This window comes from Malus domestica, chromosome 09 (assembly GCF_042453785.1).
Source record: "Malus domestica chromosome 09, GDT2T_hap1".
NCBI lineage: Eukaryota > Viridiplantae > Streptophyta > Magnoliopsida > Rosales > Rosaceae > Malus > Malus domestica.
In genome coordinates, this window is record NC_091669.1 from 29,650,732 (window position 1) to 29,667,462 (window position 16,731).

Sequence of the window (16,731 nt, forward strand, 5' to 3'; positions counted from 1 at the left end):
GTATCACAACTTCAAATGCTCGTAACTATACCGTTATAACTCGGACTCGCAAACGGCTTTTGCCTATGCTCTTGTGGCTTTGAGACCTATTCGAAAACGTTACTTGTGACCTCAAAAGGTCAACGAATTTTAAATAATTATTTTCCAAGTTTCACTCTTCGTAACTAGTTAAATTGAAATCTAAATCCAAACAATTTAAAATAAATTCTCGAGAAATAATATAAAATCTCAATAATACAAATACGTAGATTATAACAGTGAAATCCGGGAATGGGATTTCACACACTCAGTCCCTGTGGTTCGACACCCTTACTTGTGCCATTATACTAACCATATTTTTGCACTAGGAAGGAACACAACAGTCTCCAAAATTGAAAATCAATCAATGTAGTCCTTGAATATAGGTGTCGCAAATCAATATGGTCATTTTGTCACAATTCAGTCAAACATTTTGTTATGTACTGATGTGGTTTAATAATTTAATAATTAATTAAAAAATGGTCAAAATACCTTTTTGCACAATGGGATTATCTCAAGGCAGAACTCATCGTTCTCCTCGTCACCAAGATCACCGGAGGAGCGCCCAACAACTTCTCCAAGATTTAGGTTATGAGGATGTCGATTGCCCAAATGTTAACAATATTGTCAAAGACGTCGTCGCCAATCAAAGCCGTCACCAAAGGTGGTCTCAATCCTGGTCTAATTCGATGAAGGGTGTCGAATGGTGTAAAGATGGATGTCTTGAGATTTTTTTTTCCTAAGAAGAGACGGAGAAGGCTACCATAGATGGAGGTAGAGGAGTGTGGGTTGTGATCAGAGATGATTCCGGGACTAGGTTTCTAGGTTGACAATTTTTTTAATTAATTATTATTTTAATTTATTTTTAATTTAATTAGACTTGTGGGACTCATTTATGTGTCACACCAGCACATAACAAAACTTTTGACAGAATTATGACAGAACAACCATCACATTGATTTGCGACACCTATTTTCAATGACTACTTTGATCGATTTTCAATTTTAGAGACCATTTTAATAATATGGGTCAATTTCAGAGACAATTTATGATTAAAAAACCTAAACATAAATCACTACACTGACGACCACTTAGTACTATGGTCTAGTTGTGTTTCTCTTCACTTGTAAGTGCGAGGTATTAGATTCGATTCTCGCTAAAGGCGAATGTGAACCACATTATTGTTAGCTCATTGTGAGACTTAACCCACTCCTTCACTCCCTTAGACCATATCCAACCCTAGGGGATAAAGCTTAAAAATTTAAGCCAAAAATTTTTAAACCATAACCCAAAAACTGTTTTTCTCCTCCAACAGTTATGGCTTAAAATTTTAGCCCGAGATTATTAAAAAATGAATTTAACCTTTTTTTTGGTAACTTTTTTGAAAATAAATTTTTTGCAGACTATCCTATTTATTTTTATGAACATTTTAATATAAAATATTTAAATTCCAATAAGTAATTAAAAATCATATAAATACATAGGTATTTATAAAGTTTTAAGTGAAATTTAATTTAACTAATTTTCTTAAATTATTTTAGACGTTAGATTTAATTGTGAACCGTCAAATCTTTTTTTAACCATTAGATTTGATCTCATTGATCACAGCTGTTAGATTATAAGTAAAACAAAAACAAAAAAAAATGTTTGAAATATAACAGTTTGATGGGTCTCGAATAATTTAAGCTAGACTTAAATCTTGAAGGGAATCTAGCCTAGAGATATATTTTCTCCTTAAGGCTTATTTTAACCCAATGGTTGGAGATGGTTTGGAGGATTTAAAGCTTATATTTTAAGTTTTATCCCATAAATTGGAGATGGTTTTAGGGCATTTACTATTATTTGTTAAAATAAAAAATCACCACGCAGACCGAAACCAAGGGGTGGACCCGTATTAGGAGTATAAACTGGTTGAATTGGCAATAATAAGATAGTTTATTAGTGGGATTAGGGCAATTTGGGGCACATGAGGCAGTAGGAAAGGGAATCACGTTACACTCCCCATGTGAATTGTTCGGACGTTCTAAGCTTCTTTTGCTTTGTCCCCGAACCATACCCACATGTAGGGGGGTATAAGTTTCGTGGTACTTTCCATCAGTACCTCGACTAGAATTTTTGTAGCTTTTAATAAATCAGGATAATCTGAAAGTGTTTGGGGGGCAGTGCTAATCATAATTAGTGGGGTGTTTAGAATATGCATTAATTTGCCTTTATCGAGGAAGTCTCCAGGAGGCACTAATCACGATTAGTGGGGTGGTTTATGATTGAGATTTAGGGTTTGATTAACAAAGCCATTGTTTGGGAGTTTAGCTCAACTTAATTCATTACGTGTTGGGAGCTTTAGCATGATCATTTGCATGAACCACAACTTAATCAGATTTTGGTATGGGTGCAACTCATGCCGGTTGGGTGAGTTGAATGGTCAACCCAATCCTAACCCAACCTTCACAATTTGAGTTTGGGTTGGGATAGGTTCGGGTTCATGCGGATTTACTCGGGTTCGGATTTTAATTAGTTCGGATTTGTTTGGATTAGGTTCAGGTTCGCTCAACTTTATCGAGTTCACACTTATTTATACCACTATACTTTGAATGATTTTTCAAATTTTGAACCAAATAACGTCAATATTAATTAAAATTTTATTTACACATCATCATCCTCACAAAAGTTAAAACAAACAACTTGAAGACTATTTCTAATGTTTCAAATCATGCAAAGTTGAAATTAAATTTCAGAACGTATACTAAAGCTTCAACCAAAAGAAATATAAAAGTAAAACTTCATTTGTTATTACCCATATGAAAACCAACAATAAAGTTCAAGTATAGTCATTCCAAAACTTATATAATATGAAGTGGGAGGGTATATTATGTGCTTGAGTGAATTCAGACTCAAAAAGTCGAGTTGGGTTGGGGTTGACATGGCCGAGCAAGACAACAACCCAACCCACCCAATAAATGATCATGTTGAGGTTTGATTGTGTTTGGGCGGGCTTTTTTTCTTCATTATAACCTGTCCGATCGGATTTGAAATGGGCATGGACATATTCAGGTTGACCCAACCCAAATTGCACTCCTAAATTTTGGACAGCAACTTAAGGCCATACTTGTTATCCGACGTGCTGTTTAATATGTAGGCTAGTCAGATAGCAAACGAGTTCAGTCTACAACCGATTTCCGCTCTTGTGTTTTTGTTTCTTGATTTTTATTTTCCATCCAAAGACTAACAAAAAGAAACTGCAAGAAAAGAAAATGAGAGTGCAAAAATCATTTATTGTCATATATAACCTGCGAAATGATATCCACCAGTCGAAATAGCACAACATAGCAGCACTCTATCTGTGGGTTAGCGTAGTGAATACAACACCTCTATATGTAGCCTAAACACTTCATTCATCATAAGTACACAATAAAGAAGCCTTAACAAAATTCACAAGCACAAAAAGCATGAGCAAAACAATACTATCCGTTTCAAAACCACCTCGAATCGTAGTACTATAAACAAGACTTGAACTCAAACACGTAGAAAACACAAACTAGAAATCAATACTATTGTTAATCTCAAGACTATCGACAAGCAAACATTTTATGATGTTAGAGCGTGCTAGCTTAACATTTTTCATGGTGTGCATTTTGTGCATATCATCTACAGCATGTGCCCAAGAGTACAAGCCTCTAGAGGGTGACCCCAAAGCCATGAGGCAGAGATATCAAAGGTGGCAGGACAAATATGGCCGAAAATATAAGAGTGAAGAGGAAAAGGCATACCGTTTTGGGATATACAAATCCAACCTTGAGTTTGTTGATTTCATAAATTCTCAAAATCTTTCATACAAACTCAGCGACAACAAGTTTGCAGATATCACAAACATAGAATTCACAACAAACTACATGGGTTTCCAAACTAGGAGAGATCTAAAGATGAGGTTCAGCTATGACAAGGAAGAAGATTTGCCGACTACAGTGGATTGGAGAAAGCGTGGTGCGGTAACTCCAATCAAGGAGCAAGGCAAATGTGGTATAAATTACGTTTTATTTCTCCCCCTTTTTATGCTCCTGAAATTTCAGTTTTTCTGCTAGAAGATGGTTCAGGAATTACTTTTCTAAGTTTAGTTTCGTACTTTCTGGAATTATTCTACAACAAATGTATATTCTATTATGTTCCAAGTAAATACCAAGACGCCAAAGCTTAATACAGTTTTTGCTTTAAGATATACAAACAATGATAAAAAGTTGGGTTGTAGATAATACTCACATGTCCTTGATGTTCAGCCTGCTGATAGCATATTAACGTCTGATAGTTCTACACTTACAATGCAGGAAGTTGTTGGGCTTTCTCAGCCGTAGCAGCTGTTGAAGGAATTAACAAAATCAAAACTGGAAACTTGGTGTCACTATCAGAGCAAGAACTTGTGGACTGCGATGTCAACTCTGGGAACCAAGGCTGTAGTGGTGGATTCATGGAGAAAGCGTTTAGTTTCATAAAAGATAACGGACTCTCCACCGAAGAAGATTATCCCTACAAAGGATTACAGGGTACCTGTGACGAGGATAAATTGAAAAGACGTGCTGTGAACATAAGTGGCTATGAAAGAATACCTGTCAATAACGAGAAAAGCCTACAAGCCGCAGTTGCTCGCCAACCTGTCTCTGTTGCAATCGATGCTGGCAGTTATGGTTTTCAACTCTATTCTTCAGGTATCTTCACTGGTTATTGTGGAAAGAATCTCAACCATGGAGTCACCGCAGTAGGGTATGGAGAAGATAGTGGTAAAAAGTACTGGATTGTGAAGAATTCCTGGGGTCTTGACTGGGGTGAATCTGGTTATGTAAGAATAACACGCAACTCGGCTGATAAGGAAGGTACTTGCGGCATTGCCATGCAGGCTAGCTACCCTGTTCAGGCTTGAGCAGTATGATAAATTAACCTTCTTCTATATAGTAACAAGGTAAAATATGCAACCATGGAATTCCAATTAGTACAAAGAAAACAAGGAAAATAATTCAAACATAATGCGTATTAACTGAGATTATGTAGTTTATCAAATAACATGGGCATATCTTATTAGCATTTCATCATTAATTCATGTTCCAATTGTTATTCTGAGAAATGCTGAGTTTTCTATACAGACGCAAATAAATGTTTAGTTTAGTTCACAGCGGTTTAGAGTTTGAAAAGAAAGTGGTTAAGAAAGAAACAGGGAAACCAAACTATAAGTTATCAATCATATTCCAAAAGGAGAAGAGGAATTTCGTTTCTGGGAAAGAGAAATAACATCACAAAGAGGATCCTCGTTCGATCCTAAACCCATTCATCATGCCTAAAGCTACTCTAAGAAAAAATAAGCTGAAAAATTACCAAGCCTAGAGACAAGAGGACTACTATTGAAATTACGCTGAAAATTTTCCTATTCTTCAAATCCTACCTTCACTTTGTTAAAACAATAAATACTTCATCTCATAACTATCTGTTTAGGTTTCTTTCAAAATGTTGATATTTTTAGTGCTAAATAAAAATTTTGTTACATATGGGTCCAAATAAGTTTACAAGCACAAACTTGTTCAGCTCTATCAAGAAGTTATTTTTCATCTCGAACTCTTCTTGGCCCTAGCACTAAGAATTAAGAACCATGAATTTACCATTAAATGACAACAGACTTTTAAGAATCTTAGTGGCAGAGAAAAGGAACATCGAACCCATACTTCAAATGGACTGAGTACCAGCTCCCATCGACGTAAAGAACTGGAATCCATGGCCTCAAAGAAATACAGGGAGCTACGACTTCAATTCTCTAAATCGTTGCCTCACAGAACAAGCTAGCTCCCATTCACCAGCGCCAGCCAACCTCTCAACAACCTTCAGTCTGGTCCTGATATAAGGTATAAAACCTCTCTCCGTCATCCTAATCACAACCTTCCCCGCCAAAATATACTCACCCACATCCAAGCACCCGTTAACCACCAATTCATAGCTCTCACAGCTGACAGGGTAACCCTCCCTCTCTAAGAACTCAATCATCTCAACTGCTCTCCATATCTCTTTGTTTGCTCGCAATGCTGCTGCCACTTTCATAACTGTCCCCTGCCTTGGAGTCAACCCAACTTTCTCCACCATTTGCTTAATCACATCTACTACCTCGGCTGTTCTTCTGACAGTGCACATTGCACCAATTACTGTGTCAAAACTCTCCAAATCAGGAATACATCCTACCCTACTCATACCCTTTAAGAGTTTAACCGCCTCATTCAACTGATCAACAGAACACAAAGAAGATATCAGGTAATTGCACACTCCACAGTCAGGATGATATCCAATTGACTGCATATCCAATAAGATCTCAGACACAGACAGAGATTCTTTCCGGCAGTTCATCCAAGCAGAAGAGAGGAGAAGAAGGGTTTGGGGGACAGGGACGCAGCCAGAGCGAAGAGTTCGTTGGAGAATAGCAAGAGCAAGAGGGAAGGGATTGGAGCTTTGGAGTGTAAATGAAAGGAGGCAGGAATAAGTAATCTGCGCTCTAGAACGAGGCCTTAGAGGGATGAAAGACTGCAAAATTTGATCAACCACTTGTGTTCTAAGGTTGTTGGGATAGGTTGAAAGGAATGAGAAAGGATTGAGGTTTTGGCATGCTTGGGCAGAGGAAATGAGGAGATCAGGTATCTTCTCGTATGCTTTGGCTTCAACCGTATTTCTTATGGTTTCTTGGAACATTTGAGATGAAGTGATCAAGTGACAGGAACGATGCTGCAGGAGACAACAAGGTACAGGAAGAAGAGATGTGCAAAGCTTTGCATTTGCTGCTCTCAAAGCCATGTTGTACTTGTAGACTGTGTTGCATCAATATTTGCATGACATGGGCACCACCTCGACAATTACAAAACCAAACCTGAAGAATTTTATCAAGGCAACAACATTAACATACAGTAGCTGAATGGTTAACTTGAAATTCTTTTTCGGTTTACGTATTACGTATTAGAGATGAGTATACAAATGGAAGTGACAACATCCGGATTACAAATGAACTCTAAACAAATATTAACACAAGGTAGGTGGGAAACAAATAACATGGGATTGATGTCACGTCGTGAATCTGCAGTTGGTATTAAACAAACCAACTTGTAAAGATGCTACGGAGATAAGGATAATGGTTGGACAGAGATTAACAAAAAAGAATGCAAGGAATTTGTCTCAGAGGAATATTGTCGAACAGGAAGTGGGCATTCAATGACAAATAACAACACGAGAATCAGAGAGCTTACCTCATTTAAATAAGCAGCCAGGCCTGTCTACTGTTGATTATTGCTCAAACGAGATTGGATTCCCACTCTTCTCTGAGTCGAATCCTCACTCTCCTTACTTACGGGTGGGTTCAGAGTTTTCTCTAGTCGTGGAAAGAGAGATGGATTACTGATTGGATTGGTTTCTTACTTTTGATTTTATCTAAGTATATTTTAACACATGATTTATTAAAAAATTTATTAATTGTAAAAACATATGCGGTATTTTTAAATTCGATTTTTGCTAAAAGCGAATATGAATCGCATTATTGCTAACTTATTTTGAGGCTTAACCAACTCTTCTATCCCTTAATGTACATAATATCGTTTGTTCAATAAAAGAGTGAGTATATAGAGTACTAAGTATTATTCTTACTGAATAGCTTGGGTTATACTTTTCTAAGACGTGGTGATGACAGAAATCAACAAGTGACTAATTTTTTTTTAAAGATCATGTTAAATGGGATTAAATTGTCAAACAGTAATGCTAGATAAACTAACCAAAATAATAATAATCTAATAGAAAAAAAATGATAATATTAATAATTTAATCATTAACAATCACAACATATAATTTACAAAATACAGTTTAAATAAACAATTTCCCCTACATTATCATTAACAAAATATATTTAGCCACATTGTCACGGCCCTTCTCGAAATTTCATTTATCGTTGATGTGAATTGACGGAATTGCCCTTAAAGGTTGCTAAGGTATGTGTGACATGTTTATTTGAATAATGCATACCTTCCTAAATTCTTGGAAAAAAAAATTAAGTTGGATTAAATTGTATGCAACTGTGTGGTTAAGGACTTAGAAGGACACACACACCAATCAGTTCATTCTCTCTCTCCCGCACGTTCTCTCTCTCCTTTCTCTCAGTCCATTCTCTCTCTCCCTTCGAACTAGTACGGACCACACCCAAAAACCATCAAAACTTCACAGATCGTCGTGTTTGAGACCACCATCGTGCTCCTGGAGACCACACGAACTCTCTGGTACCCATTTCAGGTAAGAAACCTTTCGATTTCACGTTGAAAACTCAAGCTTCGAATTGAGCATTGTTCACAAACTTTGTAATGGTTGGTTTTTAGGACAATCCAAGCTCACAGTGAGCTCTAGGAGGTTTCCACGAAGCTTGGGGACGTTCGTTTGAAGGTTTTGGACGTCGGGATCACAAGGTTCGAAGGCGGCCGGTTTTGGTAGAAATTTCCCGACATGATTTCGAAGGTTTTGAGGCTCTAAAAAGGTATAGCCTTCTTCCTCTCGTGATTTGTGACATTTTGGTGAAAATTTCGTGGAAAATGGTGCAAAATCGAGCGAGAAAAGAGCATTTACAGGTTTGCCCAGTTACCGGCGCCGATGAGATTTTTCAGCGTCTGGAGGTAGGGGATGACGCATGTGGGGGCGCGTAGCACTGTGCCTCTCCCAGCGCATGGGGGCGCGTGCAGTGTTGAAAAATTATTCTAAAAATATCTCGACGTCCGTGACGTCGAGTAGGTCACTGTCGTATATTCATATACCCAAATTGAGCATCATATAAGAAGTTATTATGTATTGTTGGTTATGTGCTTTAAAATAACGTTTTTATAGTTGTTTCGCATATAGGTGAGACCTACCCCGAGGACGAGCGCATTCAAGGGCGTCACGGGGGTTACGACCCTTCGACATACCAGTGAATGGGCAGTTGTTTTCTGTTTATACCTATATACTGTTGACTTTTCCCAGAAATTGAATTTAAATGAAAGTTTGTTTTAAAATGCCATGCATATATATTATATGAAATATATGAACTAATATTTGATGCATATATGTTAAATTGTGTTGTGGACGCACAAGTGAGTATCAGGTGAGTTTTATGTTGTTCATGTGATTTATTGTTTGATGTGATTTATGTTGAGAGCTCATAACCTGCACCCCCGGTGTTAGTGCTTATATTATTCACCCCGCACCACACGCTCACCTTGGATCCAAGTAGGTGCATGTCTTACAGATCACTAAAGGTGGTTCCGACATGTCGTACAGACCATTAGAGGTGGTTCCGACTTGTAGGTGACTTTAGATTATTATACAACTGTTGATGAGAGAAGCACTAGAGCGTATTCTTACACCATTCTTATCGTACAGACTACTTCAGGTAGTTTCGATTTGTGTGCAGAGTAGTGCCGTACAGGTCACAGTTGGTGACTCCGGTTGGATTAGATATTAAGCTATAGAATTAGCCGTATAGGACAACTGTAGAGTCTCCGGTTGATTCCTTATTTCACTTGTCAATTGATGCATCCTTATTATGTTTTGAAGCATAGCATGGCATATTTTCCTGAAAAGTGTTAAAGACTTGTGATTTGAGTTTTGCTGTTATATATGGTTATATATATATACTATTTTCTGGGAAAGTATACAGGTTTTACAGCGAGGGGTTAGAAGTGTTATTAAATGAAATATTTTCGAAAAGCTTTGTTTTACTGACCCATTCAATCTTGTTTTACGCCCCTTCAGGTTCTAGTTAGCAGTGTTGGTGGCTCACGAGGATTTCCACGGCGTTCTGACAGACTACCTAAATGTAGGACTCACCCTCAAGTGTTGTAATTTAGTAATGGTCCTACTTGACTGCACCTAGTACTTATGCTCTGATTTTGTGTGTTTCACACTTAAACTCACTCTAGCATGTTAGTTGGATATTCTGCTAGTAGTTGTTTTTTATCCCTTCGGTATTCTTTTACCTTTTTGCTTCCGCGTCGCACTTTTGGTTACGTCACGCCCACGTGACGGCCAGCACGCCCTGATTTTAGGGTCGGGGTGTGTCAGTTTGGTATCAGAGCCTAGGTTTGCAGCCCTGTATAAATTGTGAATGCTCTAATGATCTTTTGGTGTCTTCTGTCAGAACTATGTCGCGTCGTAGGGAATCATGTCGTGCTTCTGAGTCTAATTTACCTGACATAACTTAATTAGGGGAAGCGATGACCTATGCCTTTCAAACTGCAATCCGTCATCCTCAGAGAACACCCCTGGAGACTATGTATAATTTGAAATTAGACTGCATCATTGGTAAGAAGGGTCATGAAAGGGCAGAAAAATGGTTAGACCGTATTGAGAAGACCTTTCAGGTGATGCAGAGTCAAGGGAATGTTCCTGCTAATAGATGGGGCGAGACCACTACTTGGTTTTTAGGACGAGAGTCTGCAGCTTAATGGGAAAATCAAACTCAGTTTATGTCACCTGATGCGGCAGCTGATTGAGAAATATTCAAAGAGAATTTAAAAAAAAAAAGATTTGTTCCCCCGGAGTACATTGATCGTACGAAGCAGGAGTTCACTCAATTGAAACAAAAGAATATGTTGGCGCATAAGTATTATAGGAAGTTTACAGACTTATCCCGCTATGATCCAGATACAGCTGGTAACTAGGTAGAGATGCTTCGCCGTTTTAAGCAGGGAACTAAGAGGAAATGGCGGACGTTTGCTAGTGCGATTCCTTACACCACTTACCATGAGTTTTATGAGATTTTGATTCGAATTGAGGATTCTGAAAACCTTCCTAGTAATGGTGAGGAAGATGAAGATAAGAATGATAATCAAAGGAAAGATGACAGGGGTAAAGGTATCTCCACTCAGGGACCCCGTAAGACACAGAATTTCAAGAGAAGTGGAGCGAGCTCGAGTTCTTCTAGTGGAGGATTTAGTGTCACAGGCCCGTGGAAAGGTGGAAGATTTATTGGTGGACCCAGGTTTCAGAGACAGAGAGACTTTGGTGGTGCTGGTGGTTCAGGTTATCCGTTGTGCCGCCGTTGTAATTTCAAACATCATGGAGAGTGTAGGAGAAATGGCGGTGGTTGCTACACTTATGGACAGTTAGGACATAGAGCTGCACAGTGTCCCCAGAGTCAACAATGGCCTCAGCAGTCTGCTATGCCACCTCCAGCGCCGATTCAGCAGAACTTTGGATCAGGCAGTTATGGTCAGACGGGTCGTGGTAGTGCTTACCACTATCAGGGTGATGCTGCTCCCTATGCTTCCGGACAATATCATTATTCCTAGGATCCTTATTTTCATACAGGGTATTCCCAAGATCCTGGAGGTTATACTTCATATCCTTCCATGCCAGCTAGCGAATTTCAGTGGTATCAGGGAGGTCAGCCCCGACAGGGAAAGGTTGCTGCTAGCAGTGTAGGACCATCTAGGCAGTCTAGCCAGACAGGACAAGGACGTACTTCTCAGAGGTGAGGTAATCAAGGTAATAGAGGTCGTGGAGGACGACAACAAGCTCATGGATGTGTTAATCACATCTCACTGCAAGATGCTCAGAACCAGCTGGACTTGATTATGGGTACGTTAAACATCTTTGGTCACTTTGCTAGAGTTTTGATTAATTGTGGTGCTACACATTCTGTGATTTCTCATACATTTGCTCAAATGACACAAGCTCACCCTACACCTCTAGGATTTGATTTAGAGTTTGCTATGCCTAGAGGGGACAAATGTTATGTTGATAGTGTTTATCCAGGGTGTCCAGTGATGGTAGATGGTGTAGTTATGCCAGCTAATCTTATCCCGTTAGATATCGTGGATTTTAATGTGATTTTAGGGGCATATTGGTTGCATTATAATCGTGCCCATATAAATTGTTACGAGAAATCAGTTACTTTTCATCATCCTGGACTACCAGAGGTTACTTTTGTGGGTGAAAGAAGAGGGGTGAGACATGGTGTTATTTCTGCCATGAGAGCAAAAAAGTTGTTATCAAAAGGCTGTCAAGGATACTTAGCACATGTGGTGTTAGATGATGTTGTTCCTAGTAGTGTAGAGGAAGTTGGAGTAGTCAGGCACTATCCTGATGTATTCCCAGATGATTTGTCTGGATTGCCGCCAGGCAGAGATGTGGAGTTTTCGATTGATTTGCTTTCAAGTACGGATCCTATATCTTTGACTCCATATAGAATGGCTCCAGCTGAATTGAGAGAGTTGAAAATCCAATTACAGGAATTAATTGATAAAGGTTTCATTCAACCTAGTACTTCACCTTGGGGAGCTCCGATGTTGTTTGTAAGAAAGAAAGATGGAACTTTGAGATTATGTATTGATTACAGGCAATTAAATCGGGTAACGATTAAAAACTGTTATCCATTGCCTTGTATCGATGATTTGTTTGATCAACTTAAAGGTGCATATGTGTTCTCTAAGATTGATTTGAGATCTGGCTACTATCAGTTGAAGATTAAAGATGAAGATGTACTTAAAACGACTTTCAGGACCCGTTATGGGCATTATGAGTTTTTGGTGATGCCATTTGGATTGACAGATGCACCTGCAACTTTCATGAGGTTAATGAATGAAGTATTCCAGCAATATCTTGATAGGTTTGTCATTGTTTTTATTGATGATATTCTGGTATACTCTAAGTCGAAAGCAGATCATATTCAACATCTTAACTTAGTATTAAAGAAACTGAGGGAACATCGGTTGTATGCCAAGTTTAGCAAATGTCAATGTTGGTTGACTTAAGTGGCATTTTTGGGACATAGTATCAGCACAAGGAATTCAAGTAGATCTTCAAAAGATAGCAGCAGTGGAGAATTGGGAACAACCACAAACCGTCACTGAGGTACGGAGTTTTCTTGGTCTAGCAGGTTATTATCGACGGTTTGTTCAAGATTTCTCTATGATTCCTTTACCACTAATGAAGTTAACTAGGAAGGATGTTAAGTTCGAATAGGACGAGAATTGTGAGCAAAGTTTCCAACAGCTAAAATATTGCCTCACTCATGCTCCAGTATGGGTAGTTCCTGACGATAGTAGTAACTTTGAGATTTACAGTGATGCTTCCTTGAATGGTTTGGGATGTGTCTTGATGCAGCATAATAGAGTGATCGCCTATGCTTCTCGACAGTTGAAGATTCATGAAAGGAATTATCCTACTCACGATCTTGAGTTGGCAGCCATTGTCTTTGCTCTGAAGATTTGGAGGCATTATCTCTATGGTGAGAAATGTAAGATCTTCACAGATCATAAGAGTCTTTAGTATCTTTTTACTCAGCATGATCTTAATCTTCGCCAGCGAAGGTGGATGGAGTTATTAAGTGATTATGACTGCACTATTGAGTATCATTCGGGTCGTGCAAATATGGTAGCTGATGCACTGAGTAGGAAACCTCATAGTCGACTTAATGCTTTGTATGCTTGTCGTGTTCCTCTTCTTGCATATTTGAGAGCTACTGGAGTAAAGTTGGAGATAGAAGAACGAAGAGAAGCTTTTCTTGCTAGTTTCTAAGTCAGACCAGTTTTGGTCGATCGTGTACTTGAAGCTCAGATGGTTGATGAAGAGATCCAAGAAATGATCCGATTGAGAAATGAAGGGAAAAAGAAAGATCTCAGGATTCGAGAATCAGATGGCATGCTTATGCAAGAGAGCAGAATGTATGTGCCGAATAACGAGGAACTAAAGAAAGAAATTTTGGATAAAGCACATTGTTCGGCTTATGCGATGCATCCAGGAGGAACTAAGATGTACCATACCATTCAACCATTTTGTTATTGGCCGGGTATGAAAAGGGAAATTGCAGAATATGTAAGTAGGTGTATTGTTTGTTAGCAAGTCAAAACAGAAAGAAATGCAACCACTTCCCGTTCCTCAGTGGAAATGGGAAAATATAACTATGGATTTTGTGTATAAGCTTCCACATACACAGAATGGATTTGATGGCGTTTGGGTGGTTGTAGATCAGCTTACCAAGTCAGCACACTTCATTCCAGTGAGGGAAAAGTATCCCCTGAATAAATTGGCTAAGTTGTTCATCACGAAGATTGTGAAGTATCATGGAGTTCCAGTGAATATTATTTCTGATCGAGATCCAAAATTTACTTCTAAGTTTTGGATAGCTTTTCAAGAAGCTCTTGGTACGAAATTGCTTTATAGCACTACTTATCATCCTCAAACAGAGAGTCAATCAGAGAGGACTATTCAGACGTTAGAGGATATGCTGAGATCTTCAGTGTTGCAGTTTGGTGATTTTTGGCATGATCGCCTAGACTTGATGGAATTTTCCTACAATAATAGTTTTCATTCGAGCATTGGTATGTCACCATTTGAGGCACTTTATGGTAGAGCTTGTCATACGCCATTGTGTTGGTCAAAGGTTGGCGAAAGAGTGCTAGAGGGCCCAGAGATTGTGGATGAGACTACTCAAAATGTTCAGGTGATTAAGTCTAACCTGAAAGCGACCCAGGATTGACAAAAGAGTTTAGCAGATAGACATGCCACTGATCGAGTATATGATATGGGTAATTTGGTATTCTTGAAATTGTCACCTTGGAGAGGTGTAGTGCGATTTGGAAAGAAAGGCAAGCTAAGTCCTAGGTACATATAACCTTATGAGATCACTGAAATGATTGATGAAGTTGCTTACAGATTGAAGTTGCCTCCAGAGTCATCTAAGGTACATAATGTGTTTCATGTCTCGATGCTTCGACATTATGTTTCAGATCCTTCACATGTGATTCCTCCTCAATTTTTGGAGATTAATCCAGATTTGACGTATGATGAGGAACCAGTGACTATCTTAGATTGGAAAGACAAGGTTCTAACGAATAAGATAGTGAGCTTGGTAAAAGTATTGTGGAGGAACCACTTAGTAGAAAAAGCTACTTGGGAGACAAAAGATCGAATGAGAGAGATGTATCCAAGGTTGTTTTATGAGTACTAGTGGATTGATTGGTTGTATGAATTTCGAGGACGAAATTCTATAAGGAGGGTAGATTGTCACAGTCCTTCTCGAAATTTCATTTATCGTTGATGTGAATTGACGGAATTACCCTTAAATGTTGCTAAGGTATGTGTGACATGTTTATTTGAATAATGCATACCTTCCTAAATTCTTGGAAAAAAATTAAGTTGGATTAAATTGTATGCAATTGTGTGGTTAGGGACTTAGAAGGACACACACACCAATCAATTTATTCTTTCTCTCCCGCAGGTTCTCTCTCTCTTTTCTCTCAGTCCATTCTCTCTCCATTCGAACTAGTACGGACCACACCCAAAGACCATCAAAACTTCACAGATCGTCATGTTTGAGACCACCATCGTGCTCTTGGAGACCACACGAACTCTCTGGTACCCATTTCAGGTAAGAAACCTTTCGATTTCACGTTGAAAACTCAAGCTCCGAATTGAGCACTATTCACAAACTTTGTAATGGTTGGTTTTTAGGACAATCCAAGCTCACAGTGAGCTCCAGGAGGTTCCCACGAAGCTCGGGGACATTCGTTTGAAGGTTTTGGATGTCGGGATCATAAGGTTCGAAGGTGGCCGATTTTGGTAGAAATTTCCCCACGTGATTTTGAAGGTTTTGAGGCTCCAAAGAGGTATAGCCTTCTTCCTCTCGTGATTTGTGACATTTTGGTGAAAATTTCGTGGAAAATGGTGCAAAATCAAGCGAGAAAAGGGCATTTACAAATTTGCCCAGTTTCCGGCATTGGCGAGATTTTCCAGCGTCTGGAGGTAAGGGATGACGCGCGTGGGGGCGCGTAGCACCGTGCCTTTCCTAGCGTGGTGCGTGGGGGCGCGTGTGGCATTGAAAAATTATTCTAAAAATATCTCGAAGTCCGTGACATCGAGAAGGTCACTGTGGTATATTCATATACCAAAATTGAGTATCGTATGAGAAGTTATTACGTATTGTTGGTTATGTGCTTTAAAATAACATTTTTATAGTTGTTTAGCATATAGGTGAGACCTGCCCTGAGGACGAGCGCATTCAAGGGCGTCACGGGGGTTACGACCCTTTGACATACCAGTGAGTGGGCAATTGTTTTGTGTTTATACCTATATACTATTGACTTTTCCCAGAAATTGAATTTAAATGAAAGTTTGTTTTAAAATGCCATGCATATATATTATATGAAATATATGAACTAGTATTTGATGCATATATGTTAAATGGTGCTGTGGACGCACATGTGAATATCAGGTGAGTTTTATCTTGTTCATGTGATTTATTGTTTGATGTGATTTATGTTGAGAGCTCATAACCTGCACCTCCGGTGTTAGTGCTTATATTATTCACCCCGCACCACACGCTTACCTTGGATCCAAGTAGGTGCATGTCGTACAGATCACTAGAGGTGATTCCGACATGTCGTACAGACCATTAGAGTTGGTTCCGACTTGTAGGTGACTTTAGATTATTATACAACTGTTGATGAGAGAAGCACTAGAGCGTATTCTTACACCATTCTTGTCGTACAGACTACTTCAGGTAGTTCCGATTTGTGTGCAGAGTAGTGCCGTACAGGTCATAGTTGGTGACTCTGGTTGGATTAGATATTGAGCTATAGAATTAGCCGTATAGGACAACTGTAGGGTCTCCGGTTGATTCCTTATTTCACTTGTTATATTGATGCATCCTTATTATGTTTTGAAGCATAACATGACATATTTTCC

General features: G+C 38.8%; 2 protein-coding genes across 6 annotated transcripts; one reads left to right on the forward strand and one right to left on the reverse strand.

Annotated features, from left to right (window-relative positions):
• Window positions 1-2,783: 2,783 nt before the first annotated feature.
• Window positions 2,784-7,442, reverse strand: LOC103426127 (pentatricopeptide repeat-containing protein At1g06270). Of its 5 annotated transcripts, none has more exons than XM_070805285.1 (4): window positions 7,278-7,442; window positions 4,617-6,904; window positions 4,273-4,536; window positions 2,784-3,254 (listed from the first exon to the last, which is right to left on the reverse strand). In XM_070805285.1, exon 2 carries the CDS (start codon window positions 6,829-6,831, stop codon window positions 5,794-5,796), a length of 1,038 nt encoding a protein of 345 aa, XP_070661386.1. In that variant the 5' UTR covers window positions 6,832-6,904; window positions 7,278-7,442; the 3' UTR covers window positions 2,784-3,254; window positions 4,273-4,536; window positions 4,617-5,793. The 5 variants fall into 5 exon arrangements, with proteins under 5 accessions (XP_070661386.1, XP_070661387.1, XP_070661388.1 ...); XM_070805286.1 differs by having other exon boundaries at window positions 4,273-4,461; window positions 7,278-7,434; XM_070805287.1 differs by lacking the exon at window positions 2,784-3,254 and having other exon boundaries at window positions 3,277-4,461; window positions 4,617-4,951; window positions 5,721-6,904; window positions 7,278-7,436.
• LOC103444462 (KDEL-tailed cysteine endopeptidase CEP2) lies at window positions 3,609-5,096 on the forward strand. The gene is made up of 2 exons (XM_029108837.2): window positions 3,609-4,035; window positions 4,338-5,096. The coding sequence occupies exons 1-2, from the start codon at window positions 3,609-3,611 to the stop codon at window positions 4,925-4,927; spliced, it is 1,017 nt and encodes a 338-aa protein (XP_028964670.2). The 3' UTR covers window positions 4,928-5,096.
• Window positions 7,443-16,731: the final 9,289 nt, after the last annotated feature.

Coding starts and splice junctions, on each gene's coding strand:
- LOC103426127 (XM_070805285.1), bottom strand. CDS start 6,831: ATGGCTTTGAGAGCAGCAAATGCAAAGCTTTGCACATCTCTTCTTCCT.
- LOC103444462 (XM_029108837.2), top strand. CDS start 3,609: ATGTTAGAGCGTGCTAGCTTAACATTTTTCATGGTGTGCATTTTGTGC. Junction 4,036..4,337: donor CAAGGAGCAAGGCAAATGTG/GTATAAATTACG, acceptor CTTACAATGCAG/GAAGTTGTTGGGCTTTCTCA.